Source organism: Talpa occidentalis, unplaced genomic scaffold (assembly GCF_014898055.3).
Source record: "Talpa occidentalis isolate TD23 unplaced genomic scaffold, MPIMG_talOcc4v2.1 talOcc4.4, whole genome shotgun sequence".
Taxonomy (NCBI): Eukaryota; Metazoa; Chordata; class Mammalia; order Eulipotyphla; family Talpidae; genus Talpa; species Talpa occidentalis.
The window spans coordinates 146,168,213-146,194,016 of record NW_023604295.1 but is presented as its reverse complement, the minus strand read 5'-3'; the positions used below and the strand labels follow the sequence as shown (position 1 = coordinate 146,194,016).

The 25,804-nt window shown below is 63.9% G+C and overlaps 1 protein-coding gene across 2 annotated transcripts; it reads left to right on the top strand.

Moving 5' to 3' along the window:
* The first annotated feature begins 2,555 nt into the window (after window positions 1–2,555).
* FAM167A (family with sequence similarity 167 member A) lies at window positions 2,556–24,788 on the top strand. 2 transcript variants are annotated; one of them, XM_054701098.1, is made up of 4 exons: window positions 2,556–3,174; window positions 4,774–4,866; window positions 10,490–11,189; window positions 22,102–24,788. In XM_054701098.1, the coding sequence occupies exons 3-4, from the start codon at window positions 10,755–10,757 to the stop codon at window positions 22,363–22,365; spliced, it is 699 nt and encodes a 232-aa protein (XP_054557073.1). In that variant the 5' UTR covers window positions 2,556–3,174; window positions 4,774–4,866; window positions 10,490–10,754; the 3' UTR covers window positions 22,366–24,788. The 2 variants fall into 2 exon arrangements, with proteins under 2 accessions (XP_054557073.1, XP_037382445.1); XM_037526548.2 differs by lacking the exons at window positions 2,556–3,174; window positions 4,774–4,866 and having other exon boundaries at window positions 10,471–11,189.
* The last annotated feature ends 1,016 nt before the right edge of the window (window positions 24,789–25,804 follow it).

Genomic DNA, 25,804 nt, shown 5'->3' with positions numbered 1-25,804 from the left:
CGGCCGGCCGGGGCGGGCGAGGGGCGGCGGGAGGCGGCGAATAGCTCGGCCGTCGCCAGGCAACCGCCTGACGCAACGCAAAAAAAAAAAAAAAAAAAAAAAAAAAAAAAAAAAAAGAAGTCCGGGAGGGAAGAGCCGCCCGCGAGCCGCGGCCGCGGAGAAAGGCGGGCGGAGCGCTCGGCCCGCGGCGCCGTCGGAGCAGGAGCGCGACCGGTGACCCCCGCTCGGGATCGGGGCGCGCGACCCGGTGACCCCCGCTCGGGATCGGGGCGCCGCAAGGTGGGCTTGGCGCGCGCTCCTGGGCCGGACCTGGGGGGCGGTGCTCCCGAGGGGCGCAGGCGGGCTGGGGAGCCCCGGCCCCAGCGCCCGCGGGGACGCCCCGTCACCGCTGCCTGCCCGAGAGTGGGGCGCTCTGCTCCCCGGCGCCCCCGCCCGAGGTCCCCCCGCGGGAGCGGGGAGGCTGCTGGCTCCTTCCCCGTCTCCCGCCCCTTCCAAGGTCAAGAGCTGGGTGAGAGGTGGGGCCCGCGCGGCGCCCCCTCCGCTGTCCTCCCGGGCCCACGGTCTGGTCCCGGTCCACTTCAGGCTCAGCCCCGCGGAAGTTCCCGGCCGGGGAGCAGCCCCGAACTCGGGGAAGTGGCCGGGGCGGTGCCTCAAGGAGGCTCTGAGGGGCTGAGGGCGTTGTGACCCCGGACCGGGCCTGTCCAGAGGTCCCCCCCGCCAGAGCAGGTCAGCCCTTCCCTGAAGAAGGCGGGACGGTCCCGCGTGACCTGGTGGCAGGCGACACCTGCCCGTTTGCCGGTCGGTCCTTGTGCTTCTTTAAAAACAAACCTCCCTTCTGTGTGTGTCTGGTCCTCGGTCCCTCCCCGGCGCGTGGTTCCCTGCCAGGGAGGCCGGGAAGGCCACCCCTCGGCCTTGACCCACAGGCAGGTTCTCCCAAACCCACTTTCCGGGCCTCTCAGCACTCCAGGGAGGCCGGCTGGGATGGGCCCATCCATAGGATGCCCCCCCCCAAGTCCCTGGGAAACTGGCTTTTCAGAGGCGTCCCGTGCAGTGCCCCAGGGACAGAGCTCCCGGCCCCCAGGCGAGGGGTGGCGGGTGGAGGGAGCAGGCGGAGGTGGCCCGGCCCTGACTAGCCTGACCGCCTGCCAGGAGGGGAGCTTCTGCCCGCAGTTTCTAAGCGGCTGGGAGGCCGCCAGGGGCTGTATCAGCAGATGCAGATGGCAGGGCTGCTTCCCCGAGCGTTCCCCGCGGCACACCCACCGGCCGGGCTGCCCTTCCGCATCATGTCCCCACCGGCCGGGGCGCCGGGAGCTGTAGTGACTGTAGTGACTGGGTGCAGCTCACATGGAACACAAGAGCGGAGAGTCCACCTCCCTTGCCTGGCTGCGAAGAGGGAGCTCGGGCACGGAGGCGTGAGCCCAGTGGGCGACAGCACAGAGACACCGGTGGCTCTGGTCTGGGACGGTCTCTGGCCACCTCCCGGGAGCCACGAAAGCCATTTCTTGAGCCAGGCGCTGGAGAAGGAGCTTCAACCACGTTGGCTGGCCTCCCTCTGCCCTCACCCGCCCGGCCCACCTGAAGACCCTCAACTTCGCTGGCACTTGCTCCTGTCCTCTGGCTCAATCGGGAAATAACGGTGGAGTGGCTGGGCCTGGCTCCAACAGGCCTGGGGGCAGCACAGAACTGTGTGCGAGAGAGTCCGAGCCCCAGGCCCACCAGGAAGGAGCTGCTTGTTAAGCTCCTCACACGCTCCACATTTCTCTTGGGAAATGTTGTTAGGGGGCCTCTGGCTCCTTCTGGGAGCCATGCTTCCCTACAGGGCTCCTTCTGGGAGCCATGCTTCCCTACGGGGCTCCTTCTGGGAGCCATGCTTCCTACGGGGCTCTGAGCCTGGTGGGTGCTGAGCTGCTGGCAGAGGGGAGCAGTTTGCTGGGGGTTTACAGAAGAGGGTGGGGCGGGCTCACTGGCTGACAGGAGTCCTTAAGGGTTAACTGGGATGGCTTTTATTATGCAAATACTCCCTGGGATTTGAATTGGGGTGAGGGGGAGGGGGCTGGGGAGAACTGGCTAGGAGAGGGCCGTGAGCAGGTGGGAGCTGGAAGGAGGGGGGGGTCCTCGCTTTGCTTTTCATCAGCCTGGCGCATCTGAGCTGGCACCAAGGGTCAAAGGCTGCAGATACAAGCTCTTCCGAGGTTAGGACAGTAGTCTGCTCCGCTCACCCAGCGGCCCCCACCCCTTCTCTGCCGTGGGAGAGGAAGGAAGGAAAAGGAGTCTCAGAGAGGGTGAGCAAGAGAAGGTGGAGGCTTGCCCCGTGGCGGCTTCCTGGCTCGCTGGCTTCAGAACACCAGCCAGCCCCGCCTGCAACTGAGCTCTCCAAGAAGAGGGGAGTGTGGCATGTTGGGGGGGCACAGACTGCTCCCCGGGCACTGGCTGCCAAGGAAGGTGGAGGGGCAGGGAGAGAGTGTGGAGCTCCAGGGGCCTTGTCAGGCCAGAACAAGGAATTGCAGAGTCCCTGGAAGGGGTGGGGGATCAGCTTCACAGGGGTGGGCAGGGGGCGCAGACTGAGCCTCCAGTTCTTCCAGGTGGTCTCTGAATACGCCAGAAATTCGCTGTGGGATCCTGATCCAAATGTGGGAGCTGGTAATGGCCCCCAAAGACTTCCTCCTGGGGCTTATCCCTTGGGACCCTCAAGGCCCAGGTCAGAGCTGGGTTTCCAAGTCCCCTCCGCTGTGACTGCCCCTCCAAGGGTTCCTGGCGGCCGAGTGGCATTTCCTCATTCCGGGAAACCAGCAGAGCCTCGGAGTGTGAGTGAAACTGGGTGGGGAGCGACCAGGAAGCTTCCAGATCAGGATCCTTGGCTGGGAGGCCAGTTAGGGCCGTCCCTCCCCCAGCGCCCCATCGAGTCAAAAGTGACTCCCGTCCCTGGGTCGGTGGCCAGGCTCAGTTCGTGTTCCCTGCTGAGAACCCAGACGGAGGCGGAGCACCCGCTGGTGACAGCGGGATGACTTTTTCTTCTCCAGCTCCCAGGCCCTTTCTGTTTCTTCTCTGCCCTGCCCCACCTCACGGAAGCCCTTCACCCTGTTGTTTCGAGAGTCGAGAGTCTCACACCGGTTGGCGCACCCACATATCTGGAATACCTGTGTTCACCAGGGAGAAGCATTTCTTATGTTTACTGTAATTATCAAATGCCATGGGGGTGGGGGCTGCTGGGCACCTCTGGGTGGGGACTCTGCAAGGGGCGGGTGGGGCCCCAATTTGAATGCTGCCTCTCCCTAGAGGACAGTGGAGGGTTCCCATGAGGAAAGGATTCGCGCATTGGACCACCAGCCGGGCTGACGGTAAAGCCATGCTTTGCGCCTTCCAGACCCCACAGATGAGCTCATTTTGAGGGTGCAGCTGCTGTTCCCCCTTTCCATAGCCAAGGACAGTGCCCGCCCCGCTGTATGAGCAGGAGCTGCAGCCCTGTCAGAGGCTGCGTGCGCACAGGCATGGTCTCGTGGGATCCTGCGAGGCTGCGAGGTGGTCCCGTCATGGTCCTGTTTCATGGGCGAGGAGCCCGAAGCCTTGGGCTTACCCCGACTACCCAGGTGCTGAGCTAGCCAGTGTCCTCCTGGCCACGCGTCGCCCGCCCTCCCCAGCACCATCTCCTCCTCCTACCCGACCGACCCTTCCCTCGGCGAGGTGTGAGCTCAGCAGCCCAGCTAGGTCCGCTCAAGCTCCCCCAGTGCAGCTCAAGGTCACCACCCCGTTTCCGTCCTGCCTCCGTGGTACCTGAGCCGAATGTCCCCTGCACGCCCCTGTGGGGTGCGGTGCTGCACCCCGAGAAGCCTGGGCCTTCTCAGCTGGTGAGGGCCATGTGGTGCCTTCCTGCCTCCCTAGGCCAGGCCCTGCCTGGCCAGGGGATCCCCAAAGGCCTTCCACCCCTGAGAGGTCAGCCTGCCAGAGCCTGAAGGCGATTCAAGCTGTATCAGCGCTGACACCCGTGAGGCCCCTTGGGGTCTTGCAGATGCCCAGACTGGGAGCCCTGAGCTCAGCGCCCAGCGGAGAGCAGGGCCGTTCCCCCCAGAGCAGGCCTTGGTGATGCTGCTTATTTGAAATTAGACCCGATGAGCTGTGGGTTTGCATAGACCTTAGTCTGCCTTTTGGGGGGCAGAGACAGTCGCTGGTGGGAGGGCTGGAGAAGTCCTGTGGTCCTGGCCCCTCCGGGGCACCCCGTGCGTCCTGTTGCGCATGGAGACCCCTGCTCAGACTCCCTTTCCTGAGCAGCCTTGGAAGGAAGGGCGTCCTAGCAGGGGCTCGGGGTGGCCTCACCCCAAGCCTCCCCACCCCTGTGCTTTCTCCTCTCCTTTCAGTGAGGCCACAATTCCCTCTGCCCCCGGAGGCAGGGCGCCCCCCGGGAAGCACAGTGTTTCCTTGGCCAATCCTGTCACTGGGCGAAATGGTGGGAAAGGTCTCCCCATCCCGGCCTGTGCCAGGGGGTGTCCCCGGCACAGAGCCCCTCAGCTGTGAGTGGACAGGGCACTGCAGATGGCCCGGGCTCGGCAGGCGCGTCATGGCATCCTGTCCCAGGGGAGAAGCCCCCCACAGCTGAGGGCTGTGGCCGCGGCCCGGGGGCCCTTGCTAGGAGCTGTGACCCCAGCTTGGCCGTGTCTCTGCGTGCGTTTCTCTGGGGCATAATCTCAGGCCTCTCTGCCACCCACGCCAGAGCGCGCGGGAGGACCGTGTCAAGGGCAGCGCGACTTCAGATGTTTGCGTCCGCTCTCGTTGCTCCAGGTGCAGAAGGGGGCTTCGCGGGAGAAGCGGAGGGTGGCCGCGTGTGCTAGGGAGGCCCCTGGAGCCGCGCCGGGGCTTGCCCCGAGAACACGGGTAAGTGGCCGTCTCTGTCCCTGCCCGGGGGGGTCACCACTGCCGTGGCCTCCATTCTGCACACATCGGGTGGAAGGACATGGAGAGGCCGCGGCACCTCAAGCTGCACATGGCGGGAGAGTCCCGAGGGGAAGCCAGTGGCTGCGTCTTGGGGTGACTCCCAGGGCAGGGCTCTGTCCTCTGCCCGGCCTGGTCTGTCCAAGATGGATGTCTCATCCCACCCCCAGCAGAGAGCTGGGACCCGGGAACAAGGGGGTGTTCTCCCATCCCCTACACTGGCAGCCTCGAGTCTAGGGGGCCTGGTCCAGGAGTCCCCCCAGTAGTACGTAGTGCACAGATGAAATAAGCCTGTCCCGTGTCGGCCACGGTCCTCAAAGTCCAGGAGTCACGTGACTTGCCCAGAGGGTTTCACAGAATGCTGGAAACTTCCTTGGGCTCAGGTCCCCCTGCGGCCAGGCCTGGCCTTCAGCTCCCTGCTCAGTGGAGAGACCCTCTCGCTGGGCATCCTTGCCCACCAGCCTGGGCAAATGGAGGCTTCAGCCTCATCCCCGTGCGGTGCCGTTTACAGGGATCAGAGCACCCACGGGACAGTCAAGCGTCTTACTGGCCTTGGGCTCCTGGCGCCCGGCCCGAGGGCCCCGGGCTGCACAGAGTGTGTCCCTGCTCCCTATACAGAAGGCTGTTCGGGGACTGGCCAGCGGTGCAGGGGGCAGGGGCCGGGTGCCTGCGTCCTCCAGGTGGCTGTAAAGCAGGGGAACCTGCTTCCAACCTCAGGGGAGGCTCCAGGGACAGCTGGACATCTGCCTTGGGGCCTTGTCCGTGAATGTGCCACAGGGACATACTGGGGTGTGCGCTGCCTGCTGCGTCACCGCCCTTGGCCCTGTGGAACAGCTGCTCCTTGCAGATCCCTGGGCTTCGTGCTCAATAGAGAAAGCCAGGCCCTCCCCTCTGGGGAGAGGAAGGCCTCTTGGGGAGACAGGATACTCCCCAGTTCAAGGTCGTCCAGGCCAGTGTACAGTAGATGACAAAGCCAGTGCTGGAGAGGGTGGGAAAGAGGGGGTACCCTTGAGACAGCGCCAGAGAGCCTCCTGTCACCCCTGCAGTCAAGGAGTTGACTGAGTACCTACTGTGTGCAGGCGCTGTTCTAAGTGGAGGGCACAGCAGAGAAGGAGAAAGTCGCTCCCCCCCGGGAGCATAAACAAGTCAGCAGAGCCACAGACTCGCCGTAGTGAGGCCGAGAGCTTCCCAGGGACGAGGCAGGACACCCGCGCAGCCAGCGTGCTCAGAGCAGCCACGCGTGAAGGGCGTGGGTGATGGCCAGGCGGGGGCAGGAGCCACTGGCTTCCCACCGGGTCTTGCGTCCAGGAGGCAGGAAGTGGGGTTCTCTCCCGAGGTGCCGGGGAGGAAGGCCCCGCTGTCACCAACGCTGACCATCCCCACACCCAGCATGCCCACCCAGAACACCACCCCTGACCCAGCCGCCTCACTGCACTCCCCCACCCTCCCAACCCCTGCACGCTCACGATCCCAGCACATTCCCCGACACACACCCCTTGGCGCCGAGGGTCCCGTCTCTGCGCGCCGCCCCCCGCCTCGCCACACCGGCGCCCACCCAGCCCTCGAGCACAGAGTTGCCGGGAGGACGGTCTGGGCAGGGGCCAGGCCGGCCAGCGCCGGTCACCATGGCAACCTCGGATGAGGCGGGAAACCACGTCCCTGGCAGCTCCCCCAGCCTCAGGCTCCTGCGGGCAGCTCTGTGGGGTGCAGGGCGGCGCCCTCCCACGCTGGGCTCCACACGTCCACACAGCGCAGACAAGGATGCCCCTTGTCCTCGGCCGCGGTCAGTTCCGAATCCCCACCTGGGCTTCCGGGTGAGGGAGCCCGCACAGAAGCTGCCTTGCCATGTTCTCCCTCCCCTGGGGGACGCGGCCCGCGGAGCTCCTCGCACACCGGGAGAAGGAAGGAGTTGGCGGCTTTGGAAAAGGAAAGCAGACGGGTGGGGGGCACCCGCGGCTGTGCCCCCCCGACGGCTTCATCTGCCCCTCTGCCGAGGCCCCCGTTTGTGACGGGTGTTGAGGGGTCTCCGGCTGCCGCGGAGAGCCCCGGGACAAAGCTGGCCGTGGGCGCCGAGTCAGCACCGGCTCATGCCCCATGACGCGCCCTGCCCGCCAGCTTCTCCTTCTCGCGTCCCGGACACGGCCTGGGCAAGTCCGGGAGAACTTCCCGAGGGAGGAAATCCCTGGGGCTGAGGGAGGGAAGGGCTCCGGGCTGAGGCAACAGCATGTGCGAAGTCCTGGGGAGCCGGGGGAGATGGTGTGTGTGGTGGGGAAGAAATGGAACAGCGCTAGGGAGACGGGGAGGGAGGGGGCACCCCCAGGGAGCACCCCTGGGGCCTGGGGTCACTCTGAGAGAGGGGGAGGGGAGGCAGGGCCGGAGCCCACTCCCTGCCCGGGGCCCACCGAGGAAGTGGGCGGGAAAGTTGTCAAGGGAGCCGTGTAAGCGGCCATGAGCAGGGCGTGGGCTGGGCGAGCCGGCAGCACCCGCTGGCTGCCCCGGCAGCTGAGGATGAGCTCACAGCTGGCACAGGCTCCTCTGGGCAGCTGCCTGGGCGGGAGCCACCAGCCAGGGAGCGTGTTTCGACAGTGGCCCCGTGTGCCCCGTCGGTCCTGGCTGCTGGCGCCTCACTGCTGCAAAAAGGCGGACGGGTCCCGGGACCTGTCTTCACGCTGCTGGGGAGTCTCAAGCCGCCAGTGGTCAGGGCCTGCCCCGTGGCACGCCTGGGCCTGGAGGGGTTACGGTCTGACCTTGCTCCTCCCGTGGCCTGGCAGCGACCTCGGCTTTCCTGCCCAGGCTGCCTGCGAAATGTGCTCTCAGAACAGGAGCCCCTTAGGTCAGATGTACAGAAAGCCTATTTGCCCGGACATTGGGGGTCGTCCCCCAGGGCCAGCGCCCCCAAATCTCTGCCTTGTCCGAGGAGGAAGCCTCTACTGTCCGGGGAACTAGAGCTGGCCTGCGTGGGTCCCCTGTGGCAGGAGGGGCGGGAGCACCCCCACTCCCAGGCCTCTGGGCATGGGGACAGCCCCAGGACAGTGCCAGGCCCCCAGGAGAATAGGTCCTGTGCAGCAAATGCTCTCAACACATGGCGACCCCCTCGGGTCCTTGTCTCCCTCCTGGCTTAGTTCACTCGGTCACGGCGGCAGCCTCTTTTTGTTGCTGAGTCGAAATAACATTTTTAAAGCGCATCTCTGGGGGCCTGAGCTAAGGGCTCAGTTTATGTTATTTTATCCGATCCTTACCATGTTGACATTTTAACCCCAGGGTGGCTACGTGAATGGGGGGCCAGGGGCCCACGGTGCCCTGCGCCTGGGTTGAGGCTTCGCTGCCGGCTCAAAATCTTAGTGCTCTTTTAACAAGAAGCCTCCATTTTCATCATCACCGAGCCCAGCAGCTAGTGGGGTCACCCTCACTTCCCAGAAGGGGCTGCAGAAGCACAGAGCTGGGTGCCCTGGGGGCTTGAACCCCGAGGTCCAGACCTCTGCAGCTGAGAGGCAGAGCAGAGAGCCCACTGGGGACTCGCTTTACCCTCCCAGCCTCAACTTCCTCATCTGTGAAGTGGGGTGCTGCCATGGGCTCCTTGGGGCCCCTGTGCACACGAGGGTCTTCACGCACCCCATTAAGCTCTGCTCATCATGGCACCCAGCCTTGCCCCCAGTCCATGCCGACCTCTGCTTCGCAAGCTTTCTCTGAATGATTTAAAACCAATAATAAAATAAGCTGCCACAGAAAGTCACCCAACAGCTGTTTCCCACCCAAAGGGGGGAAACTTCCTCGCAAGTCCTGCCAGCTGGAGATGGCCCTGCCCTCTGCAGACCGTGCTAGGGGTGAGGGGGCGACCTCGACTTCCCACCCACTTCATCTGCTCAGATGCACGCAGGGAGGGCGCCCCAGGGTTCGACTGCAATCTGATCCTCCCCAAGCTTGGCTGGAACTCATCCAGCCCAGGGTGGAAGAAGCCGCCTGGGCACACTCCAGACGGGCTCTGGCACCTCCGCCAAGCGGCAGCGGCGCCTGGGAGGGGCCAGAGGCGACTCCTGGCCTGTGGGTCTAGAGGGAGCTTACGGAAGCCGCACAGGAAGGCCCTAGGAGGACACCCCACTTCACAGAACATGCTAAACCCGCGGCAATTGCTCAGTTCTTCCTTCCCCAACCCCCCCCCACGCTAGGAGGCTGGTGTTATCACCCCCATTTTACAGGTGAGGAAGCTGAGGTAAGCAGGCCTGGTGGGCCCAAGTCCGGAGTTTTCTGTCTCCAGACCAGCGGTTCCCAACCCTGCTGCTGCTCAACTCGGGCTCCTGGGGAGACTTAGAAATATACTGATCCCGGGCCCCAGGCCTGGTTCATGGAATCAGAGCCGCGGGGGAGCAGGGCCTGGGAATCAGCGTTTGTGTAAGTGCCTCGGGGGCTTCTCAGCTGCAGGGCTGGAGGTGAGAACTGGGTTTCTCTGCAGCGGTTGGGTGGGGACAGTCTTCTTTCCTTGGGGGTTCCCCCAAGCAGGGGCCAGCCTGCTAGCCCGGGAGGGTAGCAGCCCTGAGCAGGCCATGGTTGCAGAAACCTCCAGAACGGCCAGCTGTGCTCCTCTTGAGGTTCTCCGTGCCCGGACCGGGGCTCCCCGCCCCCGTGCATTACCCCCGTCGCTGCCTTTCGCCCCATTCCCGTCGCCCAGAGAGGCGCCACAGCTCCCGCATTGCTGCCTCCTGCCAGAGCTCCCCTGCCCAGGCGGGTCCAGGTCCATCTTACCCCTGCCTCCCCGCCTGCTCACTCCGAGGTGTCCCTGTCCCTGTTCCTCGGGGGCGCCCTCCCTGGCGTCCGTCCGCATCAGCGCAGCGGCGCGTGCTCGCTCAGGGCACTGCCCAGACTTGAACCGGCCTGAAGGTCAGGGACGCTGTCCTCACCCACTCCCTGCGCTGCCGGCCCAGCTCCCGGGCCTGGGTGTGGGCACAGGAGTCCTGGCTCCAACTCAGGCCCTCTCTACCCGCCCGACTCTCTGGGGCGAGGCCGGGCTCAGCCTCCCCAGAGGCCGGGAGGCCCCAGCAGCCGAGAGCTGGCGCCCTGGCCGGGGGAGCCGCCGGGAGCCGTAGGTGCCCTCTCCTGGGGGTGAATCACAGCCTCGCCCGCTCTGTCCTGGGCCGCCGCGGCCACTGTGGCTGGTGGCTTCCAGGGGGGGTGAGGTGAGGTGTTGGTCTTGGAGGCGGAGGCTGAGCGTGTCCCGAGGACAGGCCGTGGCTGGGGGGCGGGGCAGGGACCCAGGGGGCCTCCTGCCCCTCGAGAAGCACCCGCGGCCCGTCCTCCCGGAGGCTCTCGCACGTCCTTGCGCTCCTCGGGTCCTGCCTGTGTTCTGGGGACGCCAGGGGCCACGGGCTGCAGCCGGCACAGAGAGCGAGGCCCCTCGGCCACACGGGCTCACGTGGGCAGGCTCACCCCGCCTCGCGCTGGGTCCGGCCGTGGAGCCGCCTCCCGCCGGTGCTGAGCAAGCAGCCGGTCACCAAGCCGCTCTGGGCCTCAGTTTTGCCCTCGGGCCTGGGCCGGGAGGGACAGGGCTTACATCCTTCCGTCCTTCCTGCAGGCCCGCACCGGCCGGCACGTCCCCGGCTGCCATCCCCGCCGGCCTCTGATCTGCCGCCGCCAGGGCTCCCCAGTCTTCTTGGCAAAGCTGCCCAGAGATTCCTGCTCGCGCTTGTCTGTTCCTGCCTTCGGGGAGCCTGGCACCCACGGGGCTCCAGGCGGAGTCTTAAGCCCTGACGTCGGCAGCTGCTCCGGAGGCCTCGTCCGGGACCCCCGGCAGCCGCTCTCTTCCCAGCGATGCCCTCGGGAGCCTCGGCCCTGGCTGGATGAGACCATCCCAGGAGGGACCCGACCCAGCCGCCCACCCCAAGGGCCGCGCCTCCCCCGCCTCCCCCCATGCCTGGCTGCCCTGCAGAATGTCCGTGCCCCAGATCCAAGTGGAAGAGGTGGCGGATGGGGGCGAGGGGGTGATGGCGGCAGCCCTGCCTCCTGACGACCACCTCCGGAGCCTGAAGGCCCTCACGGAGAAACTGAGGCTGGAGACCCGCAGGCCCTCCTACCTGGAGTGGCAGGCCAGGCTGGGGGAGCAGACGTGGTCCCTCCCGAGGGTGGCTGCTGAGAAGAGGGGGCAGGAGGAGCCCCTGCTCCCGCCGAGAGGGCCCCCTCCCCCCGATGGGAGTGCCGGCGGGCCACTGTCCAAGGGCAAGCTGGAAGGCTTCGAGAGCGTCGATGAGGCTATAGCCTGGCTCAGGAAGGAACTGGTGAGTGGGCACCCCCTAAGGGCCCCCTGAAAGCGGGCCCTTGTCTCGGTCTCTCTGCCTGCCCCCATCTCACTACCTCTGGCTGTTAGTCTCCGTTTCTCTGCCTCTGCGTCTCTGCCTGCCCACCTCTAGCCCTCCCCAGCCCACGCTGTCTCCCGGGAAGTCGGGGGGGGGGGGCCTCATTGCAGGCAGCCAAGAGGCACGGGGGTGACTGTGAGAACCCGAGCGGGTTCGGGGTGTCCCCAGTCCTCTGATGTCTCTGGAGAACATGAACCTCACACCCTCATTCCCGGGCCACCAAGGGGCACCTGGAGTGTGGCTGCCTCCGTCTCTCTGACATGCTCCCAGCTGCCCTCTGAGGTCTCATCCACATTTCTCACTGGGCGGCCCCTTCCCAAGAGTTGCCAAAGGCACCCTGTTGGACAGAGCATGGGGTGAATGTGGGGTGAGTGTGGGGTGTGCGTGAGGTGAGTGTGGGGTGAGTGTAGGGTGAGCCATGGGCACTGCACTATGAGCTGTTTCGTGGGCCGTGGACACGGTCAGTGGCCCTGGCCACACCAGCGTGGCTCCGTTCATCTGATCATTTGCTAGAGTGCCTGAGGGTGGGTGGTCGGCTCTGGGCTGGGCACCTGCTAGGTGGCGTCTGCCAGGACGTGGGTGTGCAGGGCCACGGGCCATTGCAGAGCAGACAACCCCTGGTCCCAGGTGTGGTGGCCTGTCCATGGGCCAGGCGTGATGCTAGTTTCCCTATCACCTGCGGTCCAGACCCCACTTGCACCAATTGTGAGCCACAGGTGACTGCAGGTGACCACAGGTGAGCCACAGGTGAGCTGGCTATCAAGGTCCGACTGCCTTTCAGAGCCAGTGGGCCCACTGGCTCTGGGCCTAAGGGGTCAGTTCTGCAGGGTTTGTTCTGCAGAAAATAAATGGGCCAGAAATCCTCACGAGTTGACCTCAGTAATGGGGGAGGCGGCCTGGGGTACTCGGGTATTGATTAATTGCAAAACTCTCTTTGGTTTTCGTCTTTGTCACTGCGCCAGCTGCCAGAGCACAGGGTCCCTGTGCATCTGCCCCCAGTAACTGAGCGTGACCGGCGGGAGCCTTGGGCCGCCCCATCACCCGGGGTGCTCCTGGGGTGGAGGCCAGGCCAGGCTGAGATGGTGCCGGAAGTGCACTGCCAGACTGGATTTCTCGCCAAGTCCCGTAAGCTGTGACATGGGTCACCACAGGCAGCCCGCGGAGAGCCCACATCGGGGCCGGAGGCTGTCTGCAGAGGGTGCAGCTCCGCCTGGGGGCTGCTCTCCCCGCCCTGCCCCTGCTGTGCCACTGTGCAGTGAGCTGTGCGAAAGTGGCTGCTAACCGAGGCTGTCCGGGAGCCCGGCCTCACACGCACACCTCACCTCATGCTCACATGGTCACCTCTAGCCCCCACTTTACAGAAGTAGAAACCGAGGCTCGGTAGTGGCCGTGGGACGGGGCCCATGGTGGCTGGCCAAGCTCTCCTTGCCAACACACTGTGGGGAGCTTTGATTGTGCTGGCTGATTCTGTTGGGGTGCAGGGGAATGTCCCCCACCCCTCCGGGCTCTTCTTGGGCTGGATGAGTAATCAAAATGATATCAGACAGGTCAGCCAGAGATGCAGTCAGTCCAGGGCGTACGACAACTTACATGTAACTCCTAGAGCCATGGTGCGGCCCACGGGCTTTTCATCCTGCGTCAGGCCCCGGGCATCAGGGACAGAGAGGGGAGGCTTCATGTGACACAGGACAGACGAGAAGGGGGTGGTGTAGTCTGAGCACACAGACGAGGTTCTCCTAGAGGACGTGTCTCCTGATGCGAAACCTGCAGCTGGACGGGCCCCCACGGCGTCCTTCTGGGTCACACAAGGGACGGTGACGGCGTCTGCATTAGGAAGGGGCGAAGGATTCAGGCCAGGACGGTGAGCCCCTCGGCCTCCACCTGTCGCTCCCACCCCAAACCACCGCCTTCTTTGAGTAGGGGGCACAGGCCTTCGGGGCTCACGGGGCCTGACCGGCCTCCAGAACCCACAGCAAGGTGACCAGAGGCTACGCTGGGCACATTGAGAAAAGCAACCCCAATTCCTAAAGATGGAAAATGCATGGCACGGTGGCGGAGGAGAAGCAAGATGAATCAGTGTCCCGGCCTCGCTCGCTCCCCACCTCCTGACTCTGCCCACAGACCTGGAGGCTGCCGATAGCAACTCCGTTTGACAGATGGGTAAACTGAGGCTCATGGCGGCAGGCGGCTTGCCTAGGATTGTGTGACTGCTAAGTGGCGCAGCCCAGCTTGAACTCAACTTTGTCAAGGAGGGGCGGCAGGAGGAGGGGCGGAGGCCTGGAAATCTCTGTGGCTGCGAGCTGGAGGGCCTCTCAGATGCCGGTCCTGTAAGAACAGGTTCTGACCGCTGAGTCGATGGGGGCCTTGATTCCAGATACCCTCCAGGTTGCACCCCCATGCTGCCCGCTGGCCCACAGACCCTCTCCCCTGCCCCCTTGGGGAGCCAGGACCAAAAGGCAGAGCAGACTGTGCTCTGGGCTGGAGAAGGGGTTCAGAGGGCATCCCAGGACCCAGGCAGAGTCCTGAGCCATCCCTGCCGTAACTGCCCCTTCAGCTGGGGGCCCTGCCTGTGGGTGGACCCAGTAGAGTTCGGCGCACTCTAAACTGCATGGCCCAGGAACCACACAGAAGAGTCGGGGTAGCCTCGGACGTGCAATTCTGCCTGCTCTCGAGATCAGCGGCAGAGGCAGCCTGCAAAATCCTTGGGTCAAAGTGAAAACAAGCTCACCATTTGAACCCCCTGCCCATTCTCAGGTTTTTAAGTCCCAGTCAAAATGTTACACACCGCTAGTCGCTGTTTTCCTGCCTCACCTGTTCATGTGCTGAAAGCATCTTTAAAAATAAGCTGCTTTTTTTTTTTTTTAAACCCAGCGAAAGAAAGTGGTTTCAAATAACCTGTTATATTTTGAGCTGGGATCAAGTGTCTGCTCTGCCCAGGACTGCCTCTCTGCCCTCTTGTCAGGTTCAAGTGCAAACGCATTTTCTCCTGTGGAGGCCGAGCTAGCAGGATGGAACTCAGTGGGGGCAGCTGGTGCCACACTCCCGGCTTGACAGGGGAGTGCGGGGCTCAGCCGTGGTGTGTGTCTAGCAGCCAGCCAGCTTGGCCGTTCTCTGACATTGTAAGGCTGTCCCCAAGTGGTTAGGACGGGCAGCCAGCTGTCAACGGGGACCCCCTGAGACACCAGCCATGGGGGTGGAAGGCCCCAGCCTCACCCAGACAGGGCAGTTCTAAGGCAGAGCAGCTGCCTACACTTGATTCTGCTCCAGAGCCAGTGAGGTCACCCAGCTCCAGGGGCCGCCTGCCTCCCAGCTCCCCTCTGGCGGGAAGAGGACAGCCACCTCTCCCTGGGACCCACACAGAGGGAGGGTTTTCCTTCAGATTCATGCATCAGGGCTAGGGGCCCTCAAGTTACTGTGACGCCTCCAGGAAGGCCTGACCTTTGGCTCCTGGTCTCAGAAAATGTGTCACCTGGCAGCTGGGGGCAGCCTGATTCCTTCGGGCAGAGGTCCGCCTTGCTGTCCATCGGCCTCATCAGGGCCAGGCACTGTTGGGCAGCTCTGCCTGTCCAGGCCACACATGTGGCTCAAGGCTGCAGCCCCAGCTCTCTACCTCCTGGAACTGTTCTGCAATTCTGGCCTCACGAGGTGGCCAAGTGGCTGGCTGGGTGGGGAACCCTGAACCCTGGCCTGGCCCCTTAGCTGAGTCTGGAGGCCACCTTGAATACTGGACTTGGTCCCGGAGCTCGAGCCCAGGAAGAGGGGCTCTGCCTTGTGACTTCTCCGCCCATTGCTGACCTGAAGACATGCTATGTGTGGCTCCCGGCCCCCAGCGCACCCCATCCCTGGGGCCAGGGTCATTCTGGGGTGAGAATTGGGAGGCAGCAGGTAGCTTTCTTCTCCATGCCGCTGTGTGGTCCCCGTGGGGCCCCCTGAAAGGTGTTTATGGTTGTGAGACCAGGGCAAAGGAAGCCAGTGAGTGTTAATAACTCCAGGGCCTGTGAGCAGAGCCTCAGTGGGACCCTGGGGACAGCAGCTCAATTCCAAGCTCTGCTGGTCGACGCTCTCGGCCGGGCTGCCCACAGGGCCCTGGGAGGACTGGCAGGTGCAGGTGAGCCCTCTGAGCCTGACGTGACCCGTTTCTGCTGGGTGACATGGGAATGGAGTGAGAAGCCTGAAGGTGACAGTAACAGGACTGTGGTCTGTTTATCGCCCCCAAGGCACCTTTACGTGTAGTGTCCTGGAGCAGGCCGGGCCGTGTCTGCTGTGCCCACTCTGTGGATGAGGAGACTGAGGCTCAGAAAGATGACGGCTCAGAGAGGTTAAGTGACTTGCCCAAGGTCGTATGAAGGACATGGCGCCTGTGGCTGCGGGTCCAGACTCTGCTCTGTACAGATGTTCACGGCGGGGTGGGGGTGGGCGTGGGCAGGAGTCATCAAAAAGCCGGGTTTAACGTCCTGCTGACTTCAGAACAGACTCATGTGCAGGGTTAAGGAAAATTAGGGGCCGAAATCCGCCAGCGCCCTTCAGTGGAGACAAGGGCGGCCAGGCCCTCGTCAGGTTCAGGGTGATGGCCCCCCCCAGAGTTCCCCATGGTTATAGCTTTCACATCAGCATCCCTGTGCCTGAGGCTGAGCCTTCCCAGTGTCGGGTGGCCCCGCCCGTGTGCACCAGCACCCTGCATGGATTTGGGGGAGGGAAGGACACAGCATTCAGAGCTCAGCAGACTAGACCCTAAAACCTCAAGGGGCAGATACAGGTTCTTCCGAAACCCTCACCCCATCCTTCTGGAAAGCCAGCTTCCCTGTGAAGATGGCAGCTTGGCCCAGAGTCTTCTAAGTTTGAAAATCGAGATGTTGTTGTGTAGAGCTGGACTCCTGCTGCAGGGGACAGGGTCTTCCTGGTGGGGCCTGGGGCCGCCCCCACTCTCCTCGCGGCTGGCCTGGCCAGCACAGAGGCAGCGGCTACCCCCCCCCCCGTGGCTTCCCACCCACTGTGCCCAGGCCCGGGACGTCCAAGTCACCCAGGCCGCCTGCATCCTGTCGGGCCCCCAGGTTCCAGCCTTGGCTGAGCTGGTAGCTCCCTGGACATCAAGTCACAAACCCAGTCACAGACCAGACCACAAAGCCTGGTCTCCAGGTGTTTGGGAAAAATGGTTCTGATTTTTCCCAGAAGCATCACCCAGCGGCTTGCTCAGTGACCCCACCCTTATCTCCTCGCAGCATATTCCAGCTCTTTCTCAGACCAAACCCTAGATCACATCAGGAGCGCGGTTTTATCCGGACTTCTAAGTGGGTACGCCCGTGCAACCCAGATTAAGACAGTGAGCTGCGCCGTCAGGCTAAATTAAATAAATCTCTAGATGGGGAGAAACACGGTCTCCAGGCTCAGGGGTGAGAGCAGAGTGAGCACGCTCCGTGCGCTCGTGCTGGGCTGGCCAGGACGTCTGGGCCCCACACCCGGTCATGCTCCCGCAGCACTGAGACCAGCGTGACCTCTGGCCGGAGGGTGGCCTACGAGCCTCGGAAGTGGGTTGTCCGAGACTTTGGATTGGGTGAAGGGCCGTTTGACAGGAGCTGGGGCGCGGGGGCTTTGTAGGTCTGCAGACGGCCTTTTGCTTTCTTCCGTGACCAACCGCCGGAACAGGGCAGTTGCCATAGAGGTCAGCAAGTGGGTGTCTGTGTGGGGCCGGCAGGAGCTCAGCCAGACGCTCATCATCCTCCTCTCTCTCTCTCTCTCTCTCTCTCTCTCTCTCTCTCTCTCTCTCTCTCTCTCTCTCTCTCTCCCGGCCTCACCTCTCCTGTAGTCACGCTGCTCATCCTCTCACTGTCGCAGCCTTTTAGCCTCACCTCTAGGCTCAGGTGCTCATACTTGCACATGACACCCCCTGCTCCAGGTGTCCACCATCAGGCCCGCATGCCTCGCGCCTGCGCTCCCAAGCGCCTCCTGCATTAGCACCATCAAGGCCACAGGTGAAAGCCACAGAGGCTCGTGGCATAAAAAGCCACTCACCCCGCAGTCCTCTTGCCTGGCCCTGGAGCCTCCTCGGCCCCTCCCCCCCAGCTCACTTGGCAAAGCTAGCGTCTCCCTCCGCCTCCTGCTCAGCAGTTTAATCAGCTTCATTACCGCTTCCAGCCACTTAATCCCTCCCTGGGGACTCACCTTCTGCCTCAGGAGCAAGTGGCTTTGGCTACAGCCCGGGCTGGACCCCGCGCACAGCCACCCTGAGGGGCTGCCACCTGCCCGCACCCCTCCTGGCGCGCCCTCACCTCTGCGCCCCTCACCCCGCTGGCCTGGCCCCCCTCACAGCACCTCCCCCCTCGCACTGTGCTGGGCCCTCACACAGGTTTATCCCGAGGGCCAGCGGCCCCCAGAGGGGCACTGGCCTCAGGGACAGTTTTAGGGCCAGTGTCTCATTGTCTAAAGGAGGCTTAGAACTGGACGCCCAGGCCCACCCAGGCCTCCACCTCGCGCTCGGGCTGGAGGGAAGGGCTGGACACTGAGGTGCCCCTTGCTCTACTGCTCGCCCGGCTTCTGCCGCTTGGCTGGTTGTCTCCCAGCTTCTCAGCACCCTGAGCGGCCCTGGCCCCTTTCCCTGGCACGGAGGGGCCCGGGTTCGTCCCCTGCCCCGAGCGGCGCTCGCGGACCCAGAGTCTCTGCTTCATCCCACCAGCGCGTCTGTCTGTCTCTGCGTCTGTCTGTCTCTGCGTGAGTGAGTCTGTGTGAATTGTGTTGTGCACATGTCAGAATTTCCCTCTTTTTTCAAGCCTCCCTCTCCCCTCCCTCCTAATCTCCGAAGTGTCTCTGCGTTCATAGCCCCCCAGTCTGCTGAGCGTTCTGTCCTTGTCCCCGCTCCACCCGCGCCCGTGTCCCCCGGTGCTGCCGGGCTCCCCGCGCCGGCTCCCCGCCTGCTCTAGCGGCATCCGTCTTCCTCCTGGCGGAACCGCGTGGCCTGGGCAGCCGCGGCCCCTCAGGCTCGCTCTGCGTCCTCGTGACGACGATGCTGCGTGAACTCTGTGCAGCGCGTGAGCTTGTGGCTGCTGGTCCCACGCGGTTCAGACCGGCGCTGAGCACGGGCTGCTGGCGGCCAGTCCTCCGGCTGTTCGCCATTTCCAGGGAACCCCGCTCTCTCCGAAGTGGCTGCCCCTGCTTGCAGTCCCCAGGTGTGCTGGGGCTCCTCTCTCCTCCCAGCACTGTTGTTGGGGTCTTTTAATAGATGTAACTAATGTGTGCCCCCCTTTCGGGCGCCAGGGGGCACCTCGTGGCTTTGACCCGAGTCTCCCTGATGAACAGCGATGACTATTTCTCTACCTGTTCACCTCTGGGCATCCTCGCTGGTGAACTGCCTACTCCGTTCCGCTGCCCCATGTGCTAGTTGGTTGCACCCAGATTTTCACCCCACCTCTGCCGCCTGTGGGGCCAGAACACCCCTGGGTGGAGGTGGAGAGGCCCCCAGCTCTGCGGCCCGTGTGACCCAAGGGGCCGGTGCACAGCTGGCTGAGCCCTGCCAGTTCCTCCCCTTCTCTGAGGCGGGTTCATCACCATCTGTAAAACAGGTCCAAGAACGACTGTCTGGAGTTGTGGGAAGAGCCCATGAAATCACATGTGAAATACATGGTGCGACGTGCGGCGGAAGTCAGCCGTGTCCCCCTCCCACCCAAGGGTCCCCTGGCAAAGAGGACAGAGAGGCTGGAGGGCTCCCCCACCCAGACCTGCTCTCTGTGGCACCCTGGGCCTGCGGCTCCTCCTGCTTACTCCCAGATGCGTTCAGTGAAAGTTCCTGAAAAGGGTTAATTAGCCGTAGGAGCCTTGGGGCTCTGCCAGGTGAAACGAACCCATCACACAACTACAGACACCGGAGCCGCTCGCAGGAGTGAGGTTCCTGGAGAGACGGGACTCAGGTGGGCAGCCTGGGGCTGGGAAGGGGCGGGGGCTGTGGTTTATTGGCGTGAGGTTGCAGTTGGGAAGATGGAACGTTCTGGAGGTGGGTGGTGGGGACGGCACTTGATGCCCCGGCTGCAGCTTCCCAATGGTTCAGGCGGCGCCATTTTGTTATGTGTATTTTATCACAATGAAGAAACACTTTGGAAAAAGCGCCTATTGGCCTTGCACATTCTGCTGCTGGAGCCCCCAGGAGCTGTGGGAACTTGTTGCATGGACTTGGATGACGACAGCCTTCCCTCTCAGGCGGGGGCTCAGTGAGTAAGTCACTGTGGAGTGACTTAGTGCCGAGTCCCTTTGGAGCACCCTGGTGGCCCCCAGTGCCGTGGGACGGGGTCCACAGCTCCCGGGTCGCACTGGAGCGCAGGGTCCATGTGTGGCAGCTGACGCGGCGGCAGGGATCACACGTCACATGTCATCGCACGCCAGCCACTCCCTGCACCAAGACACGGCCCCAGCAGCCAGGCCACCAGGGAGGAGGCGTGCAGGCCCTGCCTCGTGTGCCACGGGGCACGCACGGGCAGCAGCCACGTCCTGGCCTGCCAGGGCTGCGGCTTGGTTTCTTCTCTCCCTGGGGCAGAGCTGGACGCCTCTGAGCCGAGTGGGCAAGGCAGGGCTCCCCCAGCGCCCAGGACAAGCAGACATGGCCTTACTGTCTGGCTCACTGGCTCTGATGGGTTTTAAACCCTAAATTGTTCTCTAACCTTTGACTGGATGTTTGGGCCAAAGAAAACCAGCCTCAGCCCCCGTCTGCTGACCGCATCTCAGTGACTCGCGGACACCTGCTCAAACCTGCACTTCTCCGCCTTCACCGGATCTTCTCAGGCCTCAGAGCCAATTCCTGAGGCTGAAGTTCAAAGCTGAATCACAGGGCTCCTGGCTCTTCAAAGAGATCTGTCTTCCGGTTACAACATCCCCCAAAGAGACGTGGTTCGAGGGAACGTCCCAGCCGACGTTTTCAATCAAGTGATGAACGTGTGCCCGGACCATCTCAGGCAAGCATGACCGTCTCCCCCAGAAGGGCTCAGGCAGCACCTGCCCAGGCCCGCGCGTGACCAGGGCGCCACATAAATCAGTGACAGGCAACGCCCCCGTCAGCGCCCCCGTCATTGAGTTGACGAGACTCTAGGTCCATAGAATGTTTTTGTGTGTGTGTGGGACCCTCGCCGGCGGCCGGGGAACGAACTGGCGCTGCAGAGGCAGCGGGCAGCCTCGCAGCCCAGGGCTCAACCGCTGCGCCACCAGGGGAGGCCCAAGGTCCATAGCATTTCTGATGGGCAATAATGTGGCTGTTCTGCCCAAGGATGAAGAAGTAAACTAATGAGCTGGGAGCTATAAACTCATGCCAATCTCGCATTACACCCTTGGCGGACCCCCGAGGCCGACCTTCTACCTTGCTCTTCCTCACCCACGAAACGCGGAGCAGGAGCAGATAAAAAACAAAAGAGGAAGAAAAAGCAACAGCAAATGGCTTCCTGCCGCAGTCGTTTCTGTTTCTGCCCTGCGATGTGCCGGACTCCACACCCAGGAGGAGAAGGTTCGCGCCTCCCTGGCATTTCACGGTTGATTTTTCCCCATCAGCGAGCGGCACAGCTGAGCGTCAGGGCGCTCCTAAAACCATCACCACTTGCGAGCGCCGGCGCGGCAGGCATGAGAAGGAGCCAGCGCTCACGTTAAGTGGGAGCAGCTGGCCGCCTGGCTTAGTGACGGGGCTGTTAATGGAAAATGCTCCGTAGGGGCATCCTGTGAGGTCCCGGGGCCCCCCCACCCCCGGTTCTGTTTCCCCCGCCCCCACCTCTTCTGGACTCGGAGGAGGACATTCAGCCGACCTGCCCTGCGGCCTCTCCCAGGGCTGTGTGCAGATGAAGGATAGAGCAGGGAGCCGTGGGCATCACACCCCTTCAACAGAAGCGACACTGAGGCCCTAGAATTACCACGGACCTTCTGCCTGCTCGCCAAGCCCAGCCCTGGCTCCAGTGCCCCCCACTGCAGCCCCACGGGGGGCCGGAGCTCGCGGTGGGTCGTGTGGGTTCTGGAGTCAGACCCCAGGCCCTGTGCCCGCCTGGTGTGTGCGAGATGGCGCCGACACCCTTAGCTGAGCCCCGGCTATGTCTGTGAACGTGGTGAGGCCCTAAGACCCCATCAGAGACTAAGTACCCCCATTCCTGTGTTGAAGCCCTAAGCCCCACAGGTGGCAGTTGGAGGTGAGGCCTTTGGGGGTTGATTTGTCCCGAGGAGGTGGGTGGTCAGCGTGGGCCCGGGGTGGGACGATATCCTGAGGGGTGGGAGGGAGAGCAGAACTTTCCACATCACCGAGCAGGGGCACCTGCGAGCCAGGAGGAGGGGCTGGGCAGGATCCAGCCAGCTGCTCCTTGGCAGGGATTTCTCAGCCTCCAGAACCGTGAGGCGACCCACGCTCCCTCGAGCCAGCCTGGTCCTCCGGGAAACGGTCTCTGTCTTTATATTTGACTCTTGAGAACACAGGAGCATCGCAGGCGTTCTGAATGCTCAAAGCTGCCCAGCTGGCCGAAGCCCTTCGTGCCTGTCCCCACCCCACCCCGGCCCGCTGCACCCCCGATTGCATTGACCGCTCCCGCCTGTTCGTTACACTGACCCCAGCGGCACAGATCTGTCAACAGAGGCTGAGCTGGAAGCAGGACTGACACGTGCCTCTTCCCGAAGGAGCTGGACATTGGGGTCCAGCCTGGTGCCATGTTCCTTCAACAAGCATGTCTTCGCCCCCACTTCTGTCTGTCTTCTCAGCTGCTCACTCTCAGACCCGCGGGTGCCCCAGGCAGACCGGTCGGCCGTGCAGGCCATCAGCGGGTGTCCTGTGGGTGGCTGTGCCTACGAGGGCAGGCCACCCTCCCGCTCAGTGCCCACCCCTCCCTTCCAGGCGGAGATGCGGCTGCAGGACCAGCAGCTGGCCCGGCAGCTCATGCGCCTGCGCAGCGACATCCACCAGCTGAAGATCGAGCAGACCTGCGACCTGCACCGGAGGATGCTCAACGACGCCACGTGTGAGCTGCAGGAGCGGGATGAGCTGTCGGACCTGCTGTGCGAGTCCCCACTGGCCTCCTCCTTCAGCCTGTCCACGCCACTCAGGCTCATTGGCGTCACCAAGATGAACATCAACTCCCGGAGGTTCTCTCTCTGCTGAGAGCCCGGAAGGGGGCCAGAAAGGGGCCAAGGAGCCAGGACAGGGCAGGAGGGCAGGGGTGGGTGGAGCGGCCCTCGGTTGCCCCAGTGCCTCTCTGCAGACCAGGGCTTCCTGCAGCTGGTGAGCTGGGAGCCCCCCAGGCCTTGTAGGCAGGAGCTCCCCCGGGGGGCCTGGTGGTAGAATCTGGGGTCCCCCGGACTGGTTCTAGCTCAGTTCCCTGAGAGTCTGGAAGGGCCACTCCATCCAGACTGGGTGAGAGCAGTTCCCCCCATGATGCTCTCAGCCACACCCCTGCTTCTGGTATCATGGGTGCTGGGAGCTGGGGTCCAGAGGGCCCCCGAACTGTGATTCTTGTGGAGGCCTTCCAGGGTGTGATCAGACTGTCAGGGTCCATTTTGCTCTTGCTGCCCTTCAGGGCTGAGTCCAATTCACCTGAACAGGTGACCCAGCCATTGTACAGGGATCCTGGAGCAGAAAACCAAAATGCATGACAAAGTAGAGCTCGGGGGTGCAGGCCCCACTCCAGTGCCCCACGGGCATGGCCCCGCACCCAGCCCTGGGCGCTGGGTGTGTGAGCACATGTAACACGTTTCAGACGTGTGCTGGGATACTTTAGTGCCCTGGGTGGGGCATGACATCTGCCCTCTGTGGTGTCCTGGCCACACCTACCAGCCCCAGAGAGCCCCTGGCCACCCCCAGCTGGGCAGCGCCGAGGAGACCCTGTGACCAGCCCCGCAGTCCGTCGTGGGCCTCGGTCCTGGGTGCCCTCGGGGCCAGCAGCATTACCCACGTCACCAGCTTGTCCACCCCAGGAAGACCAGGGCCCGGAGCTCACCCCGCCCCGGGCCCCGGCTGACTCACTCTGCTTGAGTCAGGCTGGTGCTAATCTGTAGCTAATTTGTACAAGAGTTAAGTGTTTGATTTTTGTCCAAGCGGTGAAGTCAGCTGGGCAGGGCAGGGCAGGGGTTGGGATGAGAGTTTTCACCTGTGAGGACAGAGCCCCCCACAGTCTGGAAGGTTTGCCTGGTAGGAAGCCATGGTTGGGGTTCCCGTCGGGCCTGTGGGGGCTCCCCTGTGAGGTCCCGAGTGGCCCCCTTGCTCGGGCGTCAGGACCAGGAGGGGGCAGGGCCTCCGCCAGGGAGCCCAGAGCGAGAGCATCAGCGAGTTAGGCTGCTGGAGGGTCACCGGTCAGTGAGCCGAACCCCACTGTGGTCCTGACGCTTTGCCAGACCCCCTGATTGCCACCCCCGCCCCTCCCCTGGCCCCTGCACACCTCCCACCTCAGAATATGGGGGCCAAAGTCAGCAGTGCCTGACCGTGGGGCCACGGGACCCCCTCACCAGCCACCACCCCACAAAAATGGGGTGACCTGCCCCTCTGCTTTCCCCAGTCCCTTCCTGTGGGTCACCTGGGGGCTGGGCACATGTCCACCTGCCGCACTCACCACACACACACACCACTCGTCACCCACGCCACATTCACAGGACACACCGGCACACTCGTCCCACACTCACCACACGCGCACAAGACTCCGCAGGAGAGGCTGTTTTTCCTTGTGGGCCGGGAGCGGAGCAACCAGGGAACAGCCGTCTCGGGACGGCCAAGACTGTGGGCTTGTCCCGCAGTTCCGGAGCCTCCCCAGAGCCTCCCCAGAGCCAGTCCACCCCTGCTGCTCATCGCCGCACCGCGAGCTGCACGGGAGCACGGCCTGCGCCCCCAGCCCACCGGGCACCCCAGCCTCCTTGCCGACAGGCCCTGCGGTCAGGGCCCAGCCTGGCCCCCACACCTCATCACTCCCTCCAGAGACACCCAGGCCACACTGGAAAGCTGCTCTGTACTCTGGAAATAATGCCAAATTGATGCCTTCTAGAACTCAGTAACTGGACAAGTCAGATCCCACTAACGCTGAGACATGAGTCGAGTCCATTGAATCAGCGTCAGCTGGCGGTGGGTCGGCCGGCGCCCTCCTTTCTCTGTTCTCGGGAGGACGCTGAGCCCCAGGGTGCGTTTCCAGATGGGTTGATGTCTCAGCCATTCTGCTTCGCCCCTGCCAAGGGCACTTTATTTGGGGTGTAAGGGAGGAGGTGAGGCAGAGGGTGTTTCCAGCTCGTGCGGGCGCGTCTGCTCCTGGTTTCCATGTCAGCTCAGGAGAGGCGGGTCCGTGAGTCCCGGCGCCGGCCCAGGGCAGCCGTCCGCTCCTGGGCCTGTCCCGTCTGTCCCCAGGGACCCCGGTGTGGACACGCATCCCCCGGGCTCGGGAGGTCTGTCCTCCTTGGCCTCGCCAGTGACCAGGGGCCTGTGACACAGCAATACCAAGTGCTATTATTACATAATCGACAATTTATAATTTTATTTTTTATGATCATCTGTTTCTATATTGGTGGTAGAAAAGTGAAATTAAAATATTTCAAAAGAAGGTGTCTGGAAAGAGAAATTTGCTTCCTTTTAGCTTGTTCCGGCACGCCCGACCACGCTGCGGGGGAGAGAGGTGGGAAAGAAGGGCAAGCGGCCGTGGGCCACGGGAGGGGGCGAGATGAAGCCCCCCCACTTCGTGCCTCCCCCAGGGCTGCTCGGGGGTAGCCGTTGGGACTCCCCAGTGTGGACAGTGAGTGGACAAGGTGTGAGTCAAAAGACGCAGCCGGGGCCCCCGGACGCGTCAGGAGCGGAGCCGGAGCGGCCCTGTGTCACTCGCCCCTGCCAGCCGAGACGCGGCACGGGTTTGGCTGAGGTCGGCGCGGGCCTGCCAGGGGCCTGCCACGGGCCCGAGCCTCGAGCCACGGTTATTCCATCCCCGCTGACGGCGCTTGGCGCCCGGGGCCAAGCTCTCCCGACACAGAAGAGCGGGGCCGAGTCCAGCACCTGGGGTCCCGCCACCGAGAGGCCCCACGGAGGAGGGGCGCAGACAGAGGAGACCGAAGACGCACCGGGGGGGCAGAGGCGCCCGCGGCCTCTAAGGACGAATGATGGCGGGAGGGCAGTCGTCGGCCCAGGGCTGCTGAGGGCGAGGAGGCAGTGGACGGGGGACAGGCTTGGCGGACAGAGGGCAGCGGTTGCAGCCACCTCCGTGCAGGGGCGGGCAGAGTGGGGGTGCAGGGGCGGGCAGAGTGGGGGCGCAGGGGACATGGTGGCGTGGAGAGGAGAGACGGCGCTTCCTGGCGGGCGTGCTGCGCGGGGGCAGAGAAACGGGGCCAGCTCTTGCAGTGAGGTTCCATAAACGGAGCCGCCCGGCCAACGGGCTGGTGCCCTGGAGACGGAGACGCGGGGCGCGAGGGAGCGGAGGGCGCTGGCAGCCACCACGGCCGCGGGGAGGGGGGCACGAGAGGCTGTGCGGGCAGGAGACGCTGCGTGGCAGCACGGCGGGAGGCTCCTGCGGGGGAGAAGGGCCGGCACATCGCCCTGCTGGCTTCTCGGCTGCTGTGGTTTCACAGGGGGCGGCCTG

Coding starts and splice junctions, on each gene's coding strand:
- FAM167A (XM_054701098.1), top strand. CDS start 10,755: ATGAGACCATCCCAGGAGGGACCCGACCCAGCCGCCCACCCCAAGGGC. Junction 11,190..22,101: donor CCTGGCTCAGGAAGGAACTG/GTGAGTGGGCAC, acceptor CCTCCCTTCCAG/GCGGAGATGCGGCTGCAGGA.